The sequence below is a fragment of the Schistocerca nitens genome, chromosome 12, assembly GCF_023898315.1.
Source record: "Schistocerca nitens isolate TAMUIC-IGC-003100 chromosome 12, iqSchNite1.1, whole genome shotgun sequence".
Classification (NCBI taxonomy): Eukaryota; Metazoa; Arthropoda; class Insecta; order Orthoptera; family Acrididae; genus Schistocerca; species Schistocerca nitens.
Genome location: NC_064625.1, coordinates 22,577,054 through 22,598,852, shown reverse-complemented (window position 1 = coordinate 22,598,852; position 21,799 = coordinate 22,577,054). Strand labels below are relative to the sequence as shown.

General features: G+C 43.1%; 1 protein-coding gene across 1 annotated transcript in view; it reads right to left on the bottom strand.

Annotated features, from left to right (window-relative positions):
• The window catches only part of LOC126215329 (putative carbonic anhydrase 3), a 119,323-nt gene extending 99,858 nt beyond the window's left edge, over positions 1-19,465 (bottom strand). Inside the window, exon 1 of the mRNA XM_049942010.1 lies at positions 19,411-19,465. Coding sequence (XP_049797967.1) covers positions 19,411-19,465 — 55 coding nt within the window. The remainder of the gene's footprint in view (positions 1-19,410) is intronic.
• Positions 19,466-21,799: the final 2,334 nt, after the last annotated feature.

Genomic DNA, 21,799 nt, shown 5'->3' with positions numbered 1-21,799 from the left:
GAGGAATGCTTCCACTGTGACGACTGGGATTTGGCTTCCGGGTCATACCTGTACACCCACGACTTGTCACCAGTGACTGTGGTATTCACAAAGTCGGGGTCACTGTTTGTGGAGTCCGTGTCTTCTGTGACTTTAACACAAAGTTGCTTTTTCTCTGCCGTCAGCATTTTCGGCACGAATTTCGCCGACACTCTCTTCGTAGCGAAATCTTCAGTCAGAGTAGAATGTGCTGGTCGCATCTACCATCGAATACGATTCCATTGTATAATCACATAGACAAAGGGTTTTTTCAGCAGGATGGGCGAAAAAGATTCTCTTTCAACAGCTCTGTGTGAACCACATGTTGACTGTACACAGCACAGAAAGAAATACCCAGGTGAAATGTCAGATATCTGATTGTGGTAGGGAAGCTAGGAAATTTGAAAATGGAAAGGCAAAGGCTCAGTCTAGATACTGTGAGGAGCAGTGAAGTGAAATGGACAGGAGATAAGGATTTCTGGTTAAACGAATATAGGATGATACCAAAAGCAGCAGAAAATGATGTAACAGAAGTAGGATTCGTTATGACTAGAAAGATAGGGCAGAGAGTGAATTACTGCGAACAGTGTAGTCATAGATTTGTTCGCACCAGATTCGACTATGTATATAAAACTGAAACGCCAAAGAAACTGGTGTAGGCATGCATATTCAAATACACATACATGTAAACTGGCAAAATACGGCGTTGCGGTCGGCAACGCTTATATAAGACAACCACTGTCTGGCGCAGTTGTTAGATCGGTTACTGCTGCTACAATGGCAGGTTGTCAAAATGTGAGTGAGTTTGAACGTGGTGTTATAGACGTCGCACGAACGATGGGACACAGCAGCCCCGAGGTAGCGATAAAGTGAGGATTTTCCCGTACTACCGTTTCACGTGTGTACTGCGCATATCAGGGATCTGGTAAAACATCAAATCTCCGATACCGCTGCAGCCGGAAAAAGATCCTACAAGAACGGGACCAACGACGACTGAAGGGAATCGCTCAACGGGACAGAAGTCCAACCATTCTGCAAATCGCTGCAGATTTCAATGCTGGGCCATCGACAAGTGTCAGCGTGCAAACCACTCAACGAGACATCATCGATATTGGCTTTCGGAGCCGAAGACTCCCTCGTGTACCCTTGATGACTGCAAGACACAAAACTTTACGCCTCTCCAGGGCCCATCAACACCGACATTGGACTGTTGGTGACTAGAAACATGTTGCCTCGTCGGACAAGTCTTGTTTCGAAGTGTATCGAGCGGATGGACGTGTACAGGTATGGAGACAACCTCATGAATTTATGAGCACTGCATGTCAGCAGGGGACTGTTCAAGCTGGGGGAGGCTCTGTAGTGGTGTGGGGCGTGTGGGCAGTTGGAGTGATATGGGACACCTGATACGTCGAGATACGAGTCTGATATGTGACACGTACGTAAGCATCCTGTGTGATGACCTGCATCCATTCATGTCCATTATGCATTCCGACGGACTGGGGCAATTTTAGCAGGACAATGCGACACCCCACACGTTTAGAATTGCTACAGAGTGACTCCAGGAACACTCTTCTGAGTTTAAACACTTCTGCTAGTCACCAAACTCCCCAGACACGAACGTTATTGAGCATATCTGGGACGCCTTGCAACTTGCTACTCAGAAAAAATCTCCACCCCGTCGTACTCTTGCGGATTTATGGACATCCGAGAAGGGTTCATGGTGCCAGTTCCCTCCAGCACTACTTTAGACATTATTCCAATCCATGCCACGTCGTTCTGCGGCACTTCTGCTTTCTCGCGGGGGCCCTACACGATATTAGGCAGGTGTACGAGTTTCTTTGGCTACTCAGTGTATATGAGGGTACTGAAAGGGACGCTGAGTATGAAACGGGAGGTGATAATAATAGTGGGGGATTGGAATATTATTGTAGGAGAACAAACAGAAGGATTATTTAAAGGAGAATATGGGCTTGGCAGTAGGAATGAGACAGGGGAACAACTAATTGAGTTCTGCAATAAATTTCAGTTAGTAATAGCGAACACACTGTTCAAAGATCACACGAGCAAAAGACATAGTTTGGAAAGGTCTGGAAATACGGAAAGATTCCACCTGGACTCCATCCCGATCAAAGATTCTGAAATCAGACTCTGCATTGTAACGCATACCCAGGAGCAGATACAGACCCGGATCACAGTTTAGCAATGATGAAGGGCAGATAAAGTTTAAGAGACTCGTCAGGAGGAACCAGTACGAAAGGAAGTGTGATACTAAAGTACTGATGAATGATGAAATAGTTTGAAGTTCGCAAAGGGTGTGGATACTGCAGCGAGCAATACGACAGTAGGTAGTTCACTTGAAGAGAAGCGATGTCTTTAAAAAGAGGCGCCATAAATGTCGGGAAGATAAACAGAGGTATTAGAAAGTTAACTGCAAAGAAGCCTCACGTAACAGATGAAATACTTCAATTGATAGGCGAAAGAAGGAAGTACAAAAATGTTCAGGGGAATACAGAAAGACAAGAATGTAAATTACTCTGGAATGACATAAATAGGAAGAGCTGGGAAGCCAAGGCGAAATGGCAGCAGGAAAAATATGAAGAAATCGGAAAATGAATGGTCATCGGAACGACAGATTCACCATATAGAAGAGTCAGAACAACCTTCGGTGACATTAGAAGCAAGGGCGTCAATATCATGAGTGCCATGGGAAATCCACGTTTCAACACAGAGGAATGAGAGATTAGGTGGAAAGAGAGCACTCGAGGCCTCCATGATGGAGAGGAACCGTGTGATGACGTAATAGAAGAAGAAGCAGTAGATATGGAAGGCGTTCCGCCAGACTTTCGGAAAAATATCATCCACTCAATCCCGATATGGCAAGGACAGGAAAGTACGAGAATTATCGAACAATCAGCTTAACAGCTCATGCAATGAAGTTGCTGTCAAGAATAATATTCAGAAGAGTGGAAAAGAAAATTCATATTCTGTCGGAGGACAATAAGTTTGACTTCAGGAACCGCACCGCACCAGAGAGGCAGTTCTGATGTTGTGCCTGATAATGGAAGCAAGACCGAAGAAAAATCAAGACATTTTCATAAGATATCTCAATCTGGAAAAAGCGTTCGAGATTGAGAAATAGCACAGGATGTTCGAAATTTTGAGGAAAATAGGAGTAAGCTATACAAAAACACGCGTAGTGTACAACATGTACAAGAGCCAAGAGAGAACAATGAGAATGGATGCATGAAAACGCAGTTCTCGAGTTAAACATCATGTCTTTTTCTGCTCTACTGTGCAGTCTACACACCGAAGACGCAATAGAGGAAATCAAAGAAATAGTCAAGGGTGGAATTAAAATTCAAGATGAAAGGATGTCTGTGATAAGATTCGCTGATAACGTCAATATCCTCACTGAAAGTGAAGGAGAACTACAGGGACTATTGAATGGAATTAAAAGAATAATGAGTTCAGAACATGGTCTGTGAGCAAACCGAAGAAAGATGAAAGTAATGAGAAGCAGAAGAAGTGCAATTAGCAACAAACTTAACACCCAAATTGGGGACTACGAAGTAGATGAATTTAAGGAATTCTGTTACCTTGGAAGCAAAAGGAATTCTGTTACCTTGGGAGCAATAAGACATTTGACAGACAAAGCAAAGAGGACAAAAACAAACAGACTACCACAGGCAAAGAGGGAATTTCTGCTCAAGAGAAGTCTGTTATTCTCAAACATAGGCTTTAATGTGAGGAAGAAAATTTAACTTCGGATGCTGCATAGTATGAAAATGAGCCATAGATTTTGAAAATATGGAAAAATAAGATGATCAAAGCGTTTGAGATGTGTTACTACGAATGAATGTTGCAAATTAGGTGGACTGATAAGGTAAGGAATCAGAAGGTTCTCCGCAGTTTGAGCGAGGAAAGGAATATATAGAAAACACTGATACGAAGGAGGGAGAGGATGATGTAACATCTGTGTTTCCATGGTACTGCAGGGAGCAGTAGAAGATAAACATTATACGAAAAGACAGAGATTGTAAAACATCAAGGAAGTAATTGAGGACATAGGTTCAGAGAATTACTGTTAGCCCAGGAGAGAATTCACGATGGGCTGCAGCAAACTAATCAGAAGAATGATGAACGAAGAGATGAATTATCCTTGTGTTACATTCCTTGATGTTCATCAACCTATTTTCAAGATGTTATCCATTCTGTCCACTTGTTGTCCAAAGATGTCTCTGATATAATTGTCCGCAGCTCGTGGACTTGTGGCTAGCGTTGCTGCCTCTGGGTCACGGGGTCTCCAGTTCGATTCTCGGCCGGACTGGGGATATTCTCTGCCCGGGGCCTGAGTGTTTGTGTTGTCCTCATCATTTAATCATCATCACCATCATTCGTGACAGTGGCTAGATTCTGCACAAATTGGACTGTGTAAAAATTGGGACTTGGTATGGGCGCTGAAGACTGTGCAGTTGAGAGCCCCACAAACCAAACATAATCTGATATAATTAAGAAGCCTAAATAAAATTTCGGCCGCTTCTTTGATAATAGACTCAGAGTATTATGTGGTCAGAGACAAAACTTTCGATTTTTCAAACTGTATTTTATGGCCGAAATTACACTACTGGCCATTAAAATTGCTACACCACGAAGATGACGTGCTACAGACGCGAAATTTAACCGACAGGAAGAAGATGCTGTGATATGCAAATGATTAGCTTTTCAGAGCATTCACACAAAGTTGGCGACATGAGAAACGTTTCCAACCGATTTCTCATACAAAAACAGCAGTTGACCGGTGTTGCCTGGTGAAACATTGTTGTGATGCCTCGTGTAAGGAGGAGAAATGCGTACCATCACGTTTCCGACTATGATAAAGGTCGGATTGTAGCCTATCGCGATTGCGATTTATCGTATCGCGACATTGCTGCTAGCGTTGGTCGAGACCCAATGACTGTTAGCAGAATATGGAATCGGTGGGTTCAGGAGGATAATACGGAACGCCGTGCTGGATCCCAACGGCCTCGTATCACTAGCAGTCGAGATGACAGGCATCTTATCCACACGGCTGTAACGGATCGTGCAGCCACGTCTCGATCCCTGAGTCAACAGATGGGGACGTTTGCAAGACAACAACCATCTGCACGAACAGTTCGACAACGTTTGCAGCAGCACAGACTATCATCTCGGAGACCGTGGCTGCGGTTACCCTTGAGGCTGCATCACAGACAGGAGCGCCTGCGATGGTGTACTCAACGACGAACCTGGCTGCACGAATGGCAAAACGTCTTTTTCTCGGATGAATCCAGGTTCTGTTTACAGCATCATGATGGTCGCATCAGTTGGTTACACGTCTGGGTCACCTCTTGTTCGCATTGACGGAACTTTGAACAGTGGACGTTACATTTCAGATGTGTTACGACCCATGGCTCTACCCGTCATTCGGTCCCTGCGAAACCCTACATTTCAGCAGGATAATGCACGACCGCATGTTGAAGGCCCTTACGGAACTTTCTGGATACAGAAAATGTTCGACTGCTGCCCTGGCCAGCACATTCTCCAGATCTCTCACCAATAGAAAACGTCTGGTCAATGGCGACCGAGCAACTGGTCACAATACGCCAGTCACTACTCTTGATGCATGGGCAGCTATACCTGTACAGCTCATCCAAGCTCTGTTTGACTCAATGCCCAGGCGTATCAAGGCCGTTATTACGGTCAGAGGTGGTTGTTCTGTGTACTGATTTCTCAGGAACTATGCACCCAAATTGCTTGAAAATGTGATCACATATCAGTTATAGTATAATATATTTGTCCAATGAATTCCCGTTTATCATCTGCATTTCTTGTTGGTTTAGCAATTTTAATGGCCAGTAGTGTATTTTCAAGGTATTATCGATTCTGTTCACTTGTTGCCCAAAGCTGTCTCTGATATAATTGTCCGCAGCTTATGGACTAGTGGCTAGCGTTGATGGCTCTGGCTGACGGAGTCTCCAGTTTGATTCTCGGCCGCATTGGCGATATTCTCTGCCCGGGGCCTGAGTGTTTGTGCTGTCCCCATCATTTTATCATCATCATCATCATCATCATCATCATCATCATCATCATCATCATCATCATTCGTGACAGTGGCTAGATTTGATTGTGCACAAATTGGACAGTGTAAAAATGGACTTATGGACTAGTGGCTAGCGTTGATGGCTCTGGCTGACGGAGTCTCCAGTTTGATTCTCGGCCGCATTGGCGATATTCTCTGCCCGGGGCCTGAGTGTTTGTGTTGTTCGCATCATTTTATCATCATCATCATCATCATCATCATCATCATCATCATCATCATCATTCGTGACAGTGGCTAGATTTGATTGTGCACAAATTGGACAGTGTAAAAATTGGGACTTCGTATGGGCGCTGAAGACCGCGCAGTTGAGAGCCCCACAAACCAAACATAATCTGATATAATTACGAAGCCTCAATAAAATTGCGGCCGCTCCTTTGATAACAGACTCCGAGTATTATGTGGTCAGAGGCAAAACTTTCGTTTTTTCAAATCGAATTTTATACCCAAAATTAGAATAAAACCAACAGTTTTATCAGAGGCCAAGGGTACACGCTTAATAGGGCATGGGGGCGGGCTTCGGAAATTGAGCGGAAGTATTGGCGTAGGCTTGACGCTTGTAGGGACGCTGGAGCGGCAGTTTCAAACGTGCCGCCCGGCGCTCGTGCCACGCGACGTCACTCCATCCGACGGCGGGACGGAGCCGCTAGGAGCTGCCCACCTGGCAGGCGTCACTCCGACCCTACATGGAAGGTTACAGACGCTGCCATTACACCTGCACTGAAGAGCCAAAGAGACTGGTAGACGTGCCTGATGTCGTGTAGGGCCTCCGCGAGCACGACGTGGCATGGAATCGACTAAATGACGTAACGCAATGGTGTGGCTCTTGGGCCACACCATTTTCACGATCTATGACCTTTCCCTCACCGATGCTGTCTCTTTCATGGACTACCTGTGGAGCCAGCATCGCCTGGCGGAATCTGACCGGAAATATACCACTACCTTTGCCAGATTTCTGAAAGTTGCAATGGTTCATGGGTATCAAAAGGTGTTCCGGGTTGACTAAGGCACCTCGTCCTGGAATTGCCTGAGTTTACCCCTGGAGCTATGTCACTCGGCCTTCAAACTACCCTGGACTTGCCTATACCCCAGATTTGACATTGGCCCTCTGGGCATCACTAGAGTAGACTATTCTATGTTACTAATGATATGACAATTGATAACATGGGAATTGTGTGAACTTTGTATGGGAAATTATTGGGAAATCAGAAACCACGTAAATAATCTTAGAGGATTATTACTTAGTTAATTCTATGGGCGATGAGATTATCTCGCCAGTTTAGTTTTCTTTTGTGTGTGATCTGTTCATTTTTTTTTTTCATTTTCAGTCTTTTTTACGCTTTGGTTAGTTCTAAAGATTGGGAAATCAGAAACCACGTAAATAATCTTAGAGGATTATTACTTAGTTAATTCTATGGGCGATGAGATTATCTCGCCAGTTTAGTTTTCATTTATGTGTGCTGCCGTCCATGCTTTTCATTTGCCTTCATTATTTCTTTCTTTTTAGTTTCTAAACCATCACTTGCTTCACACCTGCAGCGAGAGGTGTATTACTGAGTAGTGTGTCGTCGCCCCCGAGGCATAGCAGAGTGTGCCTCGGTTTTTTATTTTCGGTTTATGGCAATACATCTTGCTACAAACAGCACCCTGCTTTACGTGCTGCGTCGACACTAGCGGATGGCGGCATTCTTGGAGAGGAAAAGGAAGGGCTATAGGGGAGGAAGGAGGCCCATAAATTAAAAAAAAGAAAAAAAAATGTCTGAAGTAGTGCTGGAGGGAAGTGACGGACAGGGCTCTCCACAAATCCGTAAGAGGAGATCCCTTCTGAACAGCACGTTGGAAGGCATCACAGATATGCTCAATAATGTTCATGATTGCGGAGTTTGCTGGCCAGCGAAAGTGTTTAAACTCAGACCAGTGTTCCTGAAGCCACCCTGTAGCAATTCTGGACGTGTGGGGTGTTGCATTATCCTGTTGGAATTGCCCAAGTCCGACGGAATGCACAATGGACATCAATGTACGAGGTGCGGCTAGAAAAAAACCGGACTGATGCTGGAAAAAACATTTATTTACAATTATTTACAATTTCATGTTATCTCCTTCAATGTACTCTCCTCCTCGGTCTCTACACCGCTCCATACGAATTTTCCACTGTTCATAGCAATGCTGCAGATCATTTTCGGTAAGTCCATACATTACTTCCGTCGCTTTTTCTTTTACTGCTTCAACAGTCTCAAATCTAGTTCCTTTCAAAGCTGACTTGACTTTAGGGAAAAGAAAAAAGTCACAGGGGGCCAAATCAGGTGAGTAGGGTGGATGATCTAAGATGGGAATGTTGTGTTTTGCCAAAAACGTCTTCACTGTCAACGCACTGTGAGCTGGGGCATTGTCTTGGTGAAGGATCCATGACTTTTTTCTCCACAAATCGTTCCGTTTTCTCCGTACTCGCTTTCCTTGTCAACTCCTATTAACTCAGACACTGCTCTGATTGTTAAACGGCGATCTTGTCGAACAAGTTTACCGATTTTTTCAATGTTTGCATCAGTTTTTGCTGACAATGGTCTGCCAGAGCGAGTGTCATCACTGGTGTCTTCGTGGCCATCTTTAAATCGTTTAAACGACTCAAACACTTGTGTTCGCGATAAACAATCATCGCCGTACACTTGTTGTAACATTACAAACGTTTCACTTGCAGATTTTCCTAGTTTGATACAAAATTTGATGTTAACACGCTGTTCTTTCTGTACACTCAACATTTTCCGACGCACAGACAACGCGTCAACTACTTAAAACAGACGCCACGGGCAGACTGAGTGCAGGAGGCAGATGAAACTCGAGCAGTAGGCGGAGCGAGAGTCACGTGACAGGCCACGCGACTTTCAGCCTTATTGCATTCGTTTTATTGTTTCACCAGTACTAGGCCGGTTTTTTTCTAGCCACACCTCGTATGCAGGTGATCAGACAGGATTCTTATGTACGTGTCACCTGTCTGTTGTATCAAGACGTAAATCAGGGGTCCCATATGACTCAAACTGCACACATCCCACAACATTACAGAACCTCCACCTGCTTGAACAGTCCCCTGCTGACATGCAGAGTCCGTGAATTCATGACGTTGTCTCCATACCCGTACACGTCCATCTGCTCGATACAATTTGAAACGAGACTCGCCCGACCAGGCAACATGTTCCAGTCATCAACAGTCGAATGTCGGTGTTGCGGGTCCAGGCGATGTGTAAAGCCTTGTGCCGTACAGTCATCAAGGCTACACGAGTGGGCCTTCAGCTCCGAAACCCCGTATCGATGATGTTTCGTTGAATGGTTCGCAAGCTGACACTTGTTGAGGGCCCAACATTGAAATCTGCAGCAATTTGCGAAAGGGTTGCACTTTTGTCAAGTTGAACAATTCTCTTCACTCATCGTTGGTCCCTTTCTTGCAGGGTCTCTTTCCGGCCACAGCGATTTGATGTTTTACCAGACTTCTGATATTCACAGCACACTGATGAAATGATGCTACGGAAAAATCCACACTTCATCAATACCTCAGAGATGCTGTGTCCCATCGCTATTTCGCCGACTATAACATCACGTTCGGACTCACTTAAATCTTGATAACCTGCCATTCTAGCAGTAGTAACTGATCTAACAATTGTGCCAGACGCTTGGTGTCTTGTATAGGCGTTGCCGACTGCCACGCCGTCTTCTGCCTGTTTACATACCTTTGTATTTGAATACGCATGCCTATACCAATTTCTTTGGCGCTTCAACGTATTCAAGCTGCCCACTGGCAGTCACTGATTTCAACTCCTGATGGCAATGCGGAGACAGCTGTCGAAAGCTTGAGTGCTTTATTCAAAATGACGCGGATTGTAAACCGAGAAGATTTTATTGACGCATGCCTCTGCAAAAGTCTCCGAGGACCTAACTACGATGCCATCGACAAACCACGTAATTTTTATGTAAATTGGAGGTGGATGGGGGCAGTAAGGACAGGGGCTACTGGTATCTGCTGCATCGGCACTTTATGTGGAATCAGCGGCGACGGGGAAAAAATGTGTGCTGGGCAGGGATTCGAACCCGGGACCTCCCGCTTATTAGGCAGCTGCGATGACCACTGCACCACCCAGAAGCAGTGTTTATCGCAACTGCATGGACTGTCTGAGCATGCTCCCTGGCCATGACACACTTCCATCTAGCATCACCTATCTGGAATCCCCACCTATGTCCTGCTACATAATATGTTTCATAGCTGCAGATACCACGTAGTCTCTGACACGTCCAAAAGAAAAGATGCCACACATTTGTACATACAGGGTGGTCCATTGATAGTGACCGGGCCAAGTACCTCACGAAATAAGGGTCAAATGAAAAAACAACAAAGAACGAAACTCGTCTGGCTTGAAGGGGGAAACCAGATGGCCCTGTGGTTGGCCCGTTAGATGGCGCTGCCATAGGTCAAACGGATATCAACTGCGTTTTTTTACATAGGAACCCCCATTTTTATTACACATTCGTGTAGTACGTGAAGAAATATGAATGTTTTAGTTGGACCACTTTTTTCCCTTTCTGATAGATGGCGCTGTAATAGTCACAAACGTATAAGTGCGTGGTATCACGTAACATTCCGCCATTTTCTATTTGCTTCGTGATACATTACCCGTGTTAAAATGGACCGTGTACCAATTGTGGAAAGGTCGAAACCGTGTTGATATATGGCTATTGTGATCAAAATATCCAACGGGGGTCTGCTACGTATGCTGCTCGGTATCCTGGACGACATCATCCAAGTGTCCGGACCGTTCGCCGGATAGTTACGTTATTTAAGGAAACAGGAAGTGTTTAGCCACATGTGAAACGTCAACCACGACCTACAACAAATTATGATGCCCAAGTAGGTGTTTTAGCTGCTCTAGCGGCTAATCCGCACATCAGTAACAGACAAATAGCGCGAGAATCGCGAATCTCAAAAACGTCGGTGTTGCGAATGCTAGATCAACATCGATTGCACCCATACCATATTTCTATGCACCACAAATTGCATGGCGACGACTTTGAACGTCGTGTGAAGTTCTGCCACTGGGCACAAGAGAAATTACGGGACGATGACAGATTTTTTGCACGCGTTCTATTTAGCGATGAAGCGACATTCACCAACAGCGGTAACGTAAACCGGCATAATATACATTATTGGGCAACGGAAAATCCACGATGGTTGCGACAAGTGGAACATTAGCGACATTTGCGGGTTAATGTAGGCTGCGGCATTGTGGGAGGAAGGATAATTGGCCCCTATTTTATCGATGGCAGTCTAAATGGTGCAATGTATGCTGATTTCCTACGTAATGTTCTAACGATGTTACTACAAGATGTTTCACTGCATGACAGAATGGCGATGTACTTCCAACATGTAGGATGTCCGGCCCATAGCTCGCGTGCGGTTGAAACCGTATTGAATAGCATATTTCGTGACAGGAGGATTGGTCGTCGAAGCACGTTCACCAGATCTGACGTCTCCGGATTTCTTTCTGTAGGGAAAGTTGAAAGATATTTGCTATCGTGATCCACCGACAACGCCTGACAACATGCGTCAGCGCATTGTCAATGCATGTGCCAACATTACGGAAGGCGAACTACTCGCTGTTGAGAGGAATGTCGTTACACGTATTGCCAAATGCATTGAGGTTGACGGGCATCATTTTGAGCATTTATTGCATTAATGTGGTATTTACAGGTAAACATGCTGTAACAGCATGCGTTCTCAGAAATGATAAGTTCAGAAAGGTACATGTATCACATTGGAACAACCGAAATAAAGTGTTCAAACGTACCTACGTTCTCTGTTTTAATTTAAAAAACCTACCTGTTACCAACTGTTCGTCTAAAATTGTGAGCCATATGTTTGTGACTATTACAGCGCCATCTATCACAAAGTGAAAAAAGTGGTCCACCTAAAACACTCATATTTCTTTACGTACTGCACGAATATGTAATAAAAAATGGGGGTCTCCTTTTTTAAAAAAACGCTGTTGATATCCGTTTCACCTATGGCAGCGCCATGTAGCGGGCCAACCATAGCGCCATCTGGTTTCCCCCTTCAAGCTGGACAAGTTTCGTTCTTTGTAGTTTTTTCGTTTGACGTTTATTTCGTGAGATATTTGGCCCGGTCACAATCAATGGACCGCCCTGTATACAAGGTGTCACATTCAAACCTAAAAATGCACCACATTGTAGAGCATGACAAAGAATTTATCTGTTTATCACCAGTCAATCTCTACGTGTGAACGATTTGTGGCACGAAGAATATCGAGTCTATATTCAATTTCTTGCCAAGTTCTTTATAACATTTCCTCTGGTATTGTTGCAATAGCATTAGTGATGCAATGTCGCAACGTAGCAATATTGTCCACTTTCGTCGCATACACACGGTCCATCACGAATCCCCACATGAAGAAATCAAGCGGCATAACGTCAGGTGAACGTGATGGCCAGGCAGTGGGTCCTCCGTGTCCGATCCAACTACTGGGAAATTTCTTATCCAGGAACTTCTGAACAGCCATTGACCAATGCGATGGAGCTCCATCTAGTTGAAAAATGATGCTGGGTTGCAAGTCTTGTATCTGAGGGTACATAATTTGCTCCAACATGTCCAGATACACGGACCCATTCACTGTTTGTTCCGCAAAGAAGAACGGCCCAACAATCCTGTCGTGCATTATCACGCACCAGACGTTTAGTTTAGGGGTATCACGAACATGTTCACTGACAAAGCGCGGATTTTGCGAACCCCAAATCCGAACATTATGCCTATTAACCATTCCTGATAGATGAAAGGTTGCCTCATCTGAGTATAAACATCTTTCCACGAAGCTGGCATCCATATCAATATGCTGCAGCATATCCCCAGGAAATTGTTGTCGGCGTGGTATGTCGTTCGGCGTCAGATGTTGCAGAATTTGCACTTTGTAAGCACATATACGAAGACAGTGGTGGACTAACGATGCAATGTTGATCGAGGTACATCAGGTTGCCTAGATGCTTAACGAATTGAGTTACGTGGGTTTCTGGGAAACGTTTGTCTGATGTCTTCTGAAACTGCCGGAATGTTTCAGAACACTTCGTGTTGCCAGAAACTTCCTGCACCATTCCTTAATTGTTTTCACATCAGGTGGGTCACATTCATACACACGTCTATAACTTCTTTGTACAGTAATCGACGATTTTGTTTCTGCAAACCACACTACTGCTTGCGGGCGCTCCTGTGGAGTCGCCATTTTCACTTCATGCGACCATGCGGCACTCTGGCGACTATACTTGGCACTACTGACACGGGAATATAAATTCTTTCAGATGCTCTACAATGTGATGCATTTTTCTTTGTATCTACTGTTATTTTTCTCTCCAGGTTCTTTTGAGTGTCACAGCCTGTGCTTGTAGGTTTTATTTCATCTCCTTGAACTATAATCCCCTTTCCTTTGTTTCTCATCGATTTAATTTATTGCTTACTTAATCCACAGAACGAACAACGTTGTGGTGAGGCTGCTACCCAGTCTCACTCTTCTCCCAAAAACTTTGGTTTCATGTAGTCTTGCTTCTGTACAAGTTGTAGACAAACTTTCACATTCCGTGTTTTATCTCCACTATCTTCAGAATGTCACCTAACACTGTAAAAGCTTTTGCTAAATTTGCAAATTCCATGAATGTCGGCTTACCTTTTTTCAGTGTGTCTTCTAAAATTAATCTTAATGTAAATGATGGGCTCGTGGAATGATGACGAATAGCAGGGTGATTACAACAAGAGTGGAGAGCAGTCTTCTACTGTAGAATAGTGTACTTACGTAGTTCACTCAAGCGATAACCACCGGGACCTTTGGAGTTTCCTCTTCCGTGCACGCGTCTTTCATCAGCCAGCACTGTAATTTAGGACAGAAGAATAGATAGTAATATCGCTAAACATAAACATAGCTAATGCAATTAAGGACATGACGTCCCACACATATCTGGTGAAAATAGCAAAGGCACTAGAGAATCCTAAAATTTGTTCTGAGTTCAAGAAACTTATTGTCTGCCAGGCATAGTTAGTATTTTATTGTGAAATGTATCAGGTTTGCTAGTCTCGTGCGGGTCACTATCTTCCCCTTGTGATAGCGCTACTGTTAACTAAAGCAATACCAATGTGTTTTCCATACTATGCATTATCAAGGGATGGATGGGAGGATGTACTTTATGGTCACCCTAATGAAAGTTAATAAAAAAACAAAATCCCTTAATTGTTGGCTTATGAGAAGAACATACTTACAAAAAAGTACAGACACTCTTGGCAATATCAATGCATTTTCAATAAAATGTACTACCAAGCTGGGGATACTTTGTGACCGCCACAAAAAGTATTTTAAAAGGCAGACTTCGTTCACTCTTCTTACTTTTGCTCACAACATACTTTTTATAGAGTTTTTTATGTTTAACTAAGGTCTTGGAACTGAAAATATTGAATAACATACATTGTGGAAAGTGACATCTACTACTCACACTTAAATTTTTGGGGACAGCTTAACTGAAAATTTTTAAGCGTCTATAGAATCTTGTATAAGAATTCATTAAAAACAATAAATATTTTTCTTCAAAATTTTAACATATAAGGTAACTGACTATATTATAATATTTTCAAAAGGTGGGCATAAACTACCTCCCTCCCTTGGTGTTGTGCGGGTTAAAGGAAGGGGCCACGAACTTTTGGGGCACATGGATCTGTTGTGCATTAAAATCCTATGTGTATAGGAAGTTTGTGTAGAAACCTATAATGTTATCAGCGGTAGCAATTTGTTCAGTATAGGTTTTATTCAAGTGGAGTATCAGTCTCTTCATTTATTATTGCGATGTGGTATCAGTCTGTTCTGGTTGTGATTTTCGTGAGGTTGGTACCAATTTTTTCATTTATAATTTTCTGGAGGTGAGATTCTGCCATTTTAAATGAACTTGAGCATATTTTTGGAGGCTATCTGTTACACGCAATGTTCGTGTTTTTTTATCACCATGCGGGTTGCCAAACGCTCGTATGGCTCAAGGACTCTGCAGTCAGTGTTTTCATCTGCTGAGTAGTCCTGTCTTTGCTTGTGTAGTGCAAGGCATGTCGTTAGACAGTACTTTGAACACAGAGGCCAATCTGTTGCTTGGCACAGAGTTTCGAATTCGGCAGGGCTTCGTGGACGGGCAGACAAGTAATCTAATGGAACTCAATATCAAGATCGAAGAGGTTAATGGAATTTTCACAGACATCAATTAATGGTTCTTAGCCATTTTCTTATGGCATAACTTTGAAAATACAGACTACATGAGTTCAGAATCTACAAGAGAGTGCCTCACAGTGTATATCTAAAATATAATAAGAGGCAGATAGAAGAGGTTTTGGAAGTCTTACGTTTTTTGGACTGCAAGCTGATAAAAATATTCAGTTTGGAGTAGCATACAGTAGAAATTCTCATGTCCCTAAGCAAACCTTTATCTAAAGTGCGAAATGTTGTGAGACATAGGTGATACAATTCATTCCATATTGTCACGTGGGATCCACTTTTAGGCTTATTCATCAGCCAAACCAAAGTTTTCCGAGTTCATAAGCATGTAACGTGAATTAGTTGCGGTGTTAACTCAAAAACCTCTTGCAAAGACTTGTTTCCAGAACCTGGAATTCTAATTATTCCTTCCTAATACATCTGTTCCTCAATGAAATTTGTCGTAAATAATACATATCCTTATCAAATTAAAGACTTAAAAAAAGAATAAACATCACACAGATTTAAACTCCCTTACTTCGCTCCAGAAAAGCGTCCATTGTTCAGGAACACACATTTTTGATAATTTGCCCACAGCCATAAAAAATTTAACTGCTACTAAGGTTCAGTTTAAGTACGGCCTAAACTCCTTCTTTTACATTGATGAATATCTTAGAACAATGGACTGATATGTGTATATTATCAACAATATCATGTAATGTATTACACTACTGGCCATTAAAATTGCTACACCACGAAGATGACGTGCTACGGACGCGAAATTTAACCGACAGGAAGAAGATCCTGTGATACGCAAATGATTAGCTTTTCAGAGCATTCACACAAGGTTGGCGCCGGTGGCGACACCTACAACATTCTGACATGAGGAAAGTTTCCAACCGATTTCTCATACACAACAGCAGTTGACCGGCGTTGCCTCGGGAAACGTTGTTGTGATGCATCGTGTAAGGAGGAGAAATGCGTACCATCACGTTACAGACTTTGATAAAGGTCCGATTATAGCCTATCGCGATTGCGGTTTATCGTATCGCGACATTGCTGCTCGCGTTCGTCGAGAGTCAATGACTGTTAGCAGAATATGGAATCGGTGGGTTCAGGAGGGTAATACGTAACGCCGTGCTGGATCCCAACGGCCTCGTATCACTAGCAGTCGAGATGACAGGCATCTTATCCGCATGGTTGTAACGGATCGAGCAGCCACGTCTCGATCCCTGAGTCAACAGATGGGGACGTTTGCAAGACAACAACCATCTGCACGAACAGTTCGACGACGTTTGCAGCAGCACGGACAATCAGCATGGAGACCACGGCTGCTGTTACCCTTGACGCTGCATCACAGACAGGAGCGCCTGCGATGGTGTACTCAACGACGAACCTGGCTGTACGAATGACAAAAAGTCATTTTTTCGGATGAATCCAGGTTCTGTTTACAGCATCATGATGGTCGCATCCGTGTTTGACGACATCGCGGTGAACGCACATTGGAAGCATGTATTCGTCATCGCCATACTGGCGTATCACCCGGCGTGATGGTATGGGGTGCCAATGGTTACACATCTCGGTCACCTCTTGTTCGCATTGACGGCACTTTGAACAGTGGACGTTACATTTCACATGTGTTACGACCCGTGGTTCTACCCTTCATTCGATCCCTGCAAAACCCTACATTTCAGCAGGATAATGCACGAGCGCGTGTTGCAGGTCGTGAACGGGCCTTTCGGAATACAGAAAATGTTCGACTGCTGGCTGCCCTGGCCAGCACATTCTCGAGATCTCTCACCAATTGAAAACGTCTGGTCAATGGTGGCCGAGCAACTGGCTTGTCACAATACGCCAGTCACTGCTCTTGATGAACTGTGGTATCGTGTTGAAGCTTCATGGGCAGCTGTACCTGTACACGCCATCCAAGCTCTGTTTGACTCAATGCCCAGGCGTATCAAGGCCGTTATTACGGCCGGAGGTGGTTGTTCTGGGTACTGATTTCTCAGGATCTATGCACCCAAATTGAGTGAAAATGTAATCACATGTCAGTTCTAGTATAATGTATTTGTTCAATGAATACCCGTTTATCATCTGCATTTGTTCTTGATGTAGCAATTTTAATGGCCAGTAGTGTATGTAAAATATAACTTCTGTGCATCTTCAGGGCAGTAATTTGATCAATGTAATATGTTGTAAACGAATTTTTCTCTCAGATAATGTGTGGCTACAATATTCTTAGAATTATCAAGTGCTCCTCAGGGTATATGTATATTTATATCTTTTCTGACAAGTTTATTACCTCTTAAATGAAACTATGTTCAAGACTTTTTGACTTATTCCACATCCACATGGTCTATTTAACTTAAGAACTATGGAAGAGATATTAGCGTATCTCCTTTTCTTTGTAAATATAGTATTTATTCTCATTTTATGAGAAGTTCTGTATTCTTGAACATTTTTAACTACAGTATAAGGAACAAAAAGTATATTTAATCTGATATATCTACAACATTTTAAGCTGATTACTGAATACATCTATGAATGTTTGTTTTGTGAGTTATGGTGTCACAGTTTTAAATCAAAGTAGAATACTATTATTATAGCTGAAACTACAGAAAAACAAATATTATAATGGAACTGAACATTGGTTTTTGGCTTATGCATGATCAGTGAGTTAGCATTTCATGGATGGTTGCGTAGACACAGCAATTCAAAAATAGGACTCGTGTTCTGATGTGACACATATTACAACCATATCAAGTCAGTGCGTTCAACTGATCCTCATTAATTCCGTCATTTACAGTATACATTGGCTGACATAAAAAGTGAAGCACACAGAAGATGTGGTGATATGTTAATGTAACTTCCTACGTGCACACACCTGCAGGTATGTAAATGATTAGAGTTGCAATTCTCTGTGAGTGCATTAGCGTTAGTCGTGTTTAAGGTTGTTAGCAGGACTGTTAAGGTATGTAAGGGGCATTGAACAACGTGAGATGTTGAGCATTCACAGTGAAGGACACAGAGATGCACATACTTTTGTGAGATGGCGTTATCAGCAACCAAAAGAATTGGGAGGAATCCAGTGTAACCATCCAGAGCGAGCTAAACTGCAACTACCTCATAAAACAAATAGTAGGAAACGCACATGCCACACTGAGATTCACTTGGAGAATCTTTAGGAAATGTGATCCATCCACAAAAGAAGTTGCTTACAGATCAATCATCTGACCGATTCTTGGGTATTGGTAGTCAGTCTGGAACTTGCAGCAGGTTGGTTTGGTGGGGAAATAGAGGAGATACAATGGGGCATTTTGACATGTGACATATGTGAAGGCATTTTGTAGGTACTGAACAAACTCTTGCCGCAGATGCCACCAGAGCGGCCTTGTCCATCACTTAGAGGCTACTGTCTAACAGCCATTTGTCCCATGTACAATTCATGAGCTCATACGTGTATTTGCTGACAGCTGCTCATGGCGTACACTATTGATAAATAGAAAAGGTTAGATGTAAAGCAATGATGACAATGAGAAAATCAGGAAAACTTGAGCTGATATGTATATTTGCTGACAGCTGTTCATCGCATGAACTAACTATTCATGAATGGAGAAGTGAAGGTCAGGAAGCTCAGAATATGTGGATATATCAGAAACACCTTCTGCCACACACTGCAAGGTGGTTTGAGATGTAGATGCAACAAACATCTTAGTTAACACCACGAAACTGTTCGTATTTAAAGTTCATCCTTTCATTTAAACTAAGCAACGGTGAGATATCTTACTGGGCCTGATTTCTCTGTTAACACTTCTCTCCCATTGTGTCTGACAACTGTGTAAATTTTTGCTACGACCAAAATAGGAAACGAAGTGCAAGATGGTCCAATTTCGACAGAACTTTGTATAGTCTACATTCTAGTAACGGTATGTAATTTGTATTGTACTTATACTGAGACAGATTGGTACTACCCTCTATTCTACAGACATCACAATCAGATGAGGGTCTTACCTGTGACAGCGAAGAGAGTGCATACTATAACAGCGATGCACTGGTGTGGCGGCATGTTGCAGAAATTAGTCACGCCGGCTCGTAGTCAGGACCTGCAATGAGATAACGTACTGAGTTGTTGTTTAATTTAGGACTTACTTCACACTGGCAAGATTAGGAAATTCAAGTGCACTTTTACATCTAATCTGATTTCCGTAGAGGGAACCATAGTTATCCAACAGAGGAAAGGGGACCTTCGGTTTATATTTAATGAATTTTATGTTTATATGGAGCAGGTATTCGAAATGAACAAAAAATAAATAAAACGATGAAACAGCCCATAGCGAGAATCGAAACAGTAGTCCATTGATTAGCCAGTTGTTAGCAGTCCCCAACGCTACTGAGCTTTTATATACAGACTGTCCAGAAAATAAGGCACGCGGAGTGCAAGCTGAGCTTAATATCTGCAGCATAGTGCCCAGAGTCGATCGCGGTCCTCTGGTTTGGAGCCGTGTGGAGGGTCTAAACCAGAGGCTCAGACGACTCTGCGACTATAATGGTTGCAAATTCATCGACCTCCGTTATTGGGTGGAGAACTGTAGGGCCCCCCTAGACAGGTCAGGCGTGCACTACACACCGGAAGCAGCTACTAGGGTAGCAGAGTACGTGTGGCGTGCACACGGGGGTTTTTTAGGTTAGAGGGACCCCCCCCCCCTTGGGCGAAACGATAAAATACCTGACGGCTTACCAGAGAGAACATTATCATCGTTGATAAAGAACGTCCGTCCTCAGAGACCAAAAACAGGAAAAGTTAACGTAATATTGGTAAACTGCAGGAGTATCAAGGGCAAGGTTCCTGAATTAGTATCTCTTATTGAAGGAAATAGTGCGCATATAGTATTAGGAACGGAAAGTTGGTTAAAACCGGAAGTGAACAGTAACGAAATCCTAGACACAGAATGGAATATATACCGCAAGGATAGGATAAACGCCAATGGTGGAGGAGTATTTATAGCAGTAAAGAATTCAATAATATCCAGTGAAGTTATTAGCGAATGCGAATGTGAAATAATCTGGGTTAAGTTAAGTATCAAAGGTGGGTCAGATGCTTCTATAGACCACCTGCATCAGCAACCGTAGTAGTTGAGCGCCTCAGAGAGAACCTGCAGAACGTCGTGAAGAAGTTTCGTGATCATACTATTGTAATAGGTGGAGACTTCAATCTACCAGGTATAGAATGGGATAGTCACACAATCAGAACTGGAGCCAGGGACAGAGACTCTTGTGACATTATCCTGACTGCCTTGTCCGAGAATTACTTCGAGCAGATAGTTAGAGAACCAACCCGTGAAGCTAACGTTTTAGACCTCATAGCAACAAATAGACCGGAACTTTTCGACTCCGTGAGTGTAGAAGAGGGTATCAGTGATCATAAGTCAGTGGTTGCATCAATGACTACAAGTGTAATAAGAAATGCCAAGAAAGGAAGGAAAATCTATTTGCTTAACAAGAGTGATAGGGCACAAATCGCAGAATATCTGAGTGACCACCATCAAACGTTCATTTCTGAGGAAGAGGATGTGGAACAAAAATGGAAAAAATTCAGAAACATCGTCCAGTACGCCTTAGATAAGTTCGTACCGACTAAGGTCCAAAGCGAGGGGAAAGATCCACCGTGGTATAACAATCATGTACGAAAGGTACTACGGAAACAAAGAAAGCTTCATCATAGGTTTAAGAGTAGTCGAATCATAGCTGATAAGGAAAAGCTGAACGAAGCGAAAAAGAGCGTAAAGAGAGCAATGAGAGAAGCATTCAACGAATTCGAACATAAAACATTGGCAAACAATCTAAACAAGAACCCTAAAAAGTTTTGGTCATATGTAAAATCGGTAAGCGGATCTAAATTCCCTATTCAGTCACTCGTTGACCACGATGGCACCGAAACAGAGGACGACCGAAGAAAGGCAGAAATACTGAATTCAGTGTTCCGAAACTGTTTCACTGCGGAAAATCGTAACACGGTCCCTGACTTCAGCCGTCGCACGGACGCCAAAATGGAAAATATTGAAATAAACGATATCGGAATTGAAAAACAACTGCTATCACTTAGTAGCGGAAAAGCATCCGAACCAGACGAGATACCCGTAAGATTCTACAGTGATTATGCTAAAGAACTTGCCCCCTTTCTATCAGCAATTTATCGTAGATCTCTGGAAGAACGTAAAGTACCTAGCGACTGGAAGAAAGCGCAGGTCGTTCCCATTTTCAAGAAGGGTCATAAATCAGATGCGAATAATTATAGGCCTATTTCGCTTACGTCAATCTGTTGTAGAATAATGGAACATGTTTTATGTTCTCGTATTATGACGTTCTTAGATAATACAAATCTCCTTCATCATAACCAACA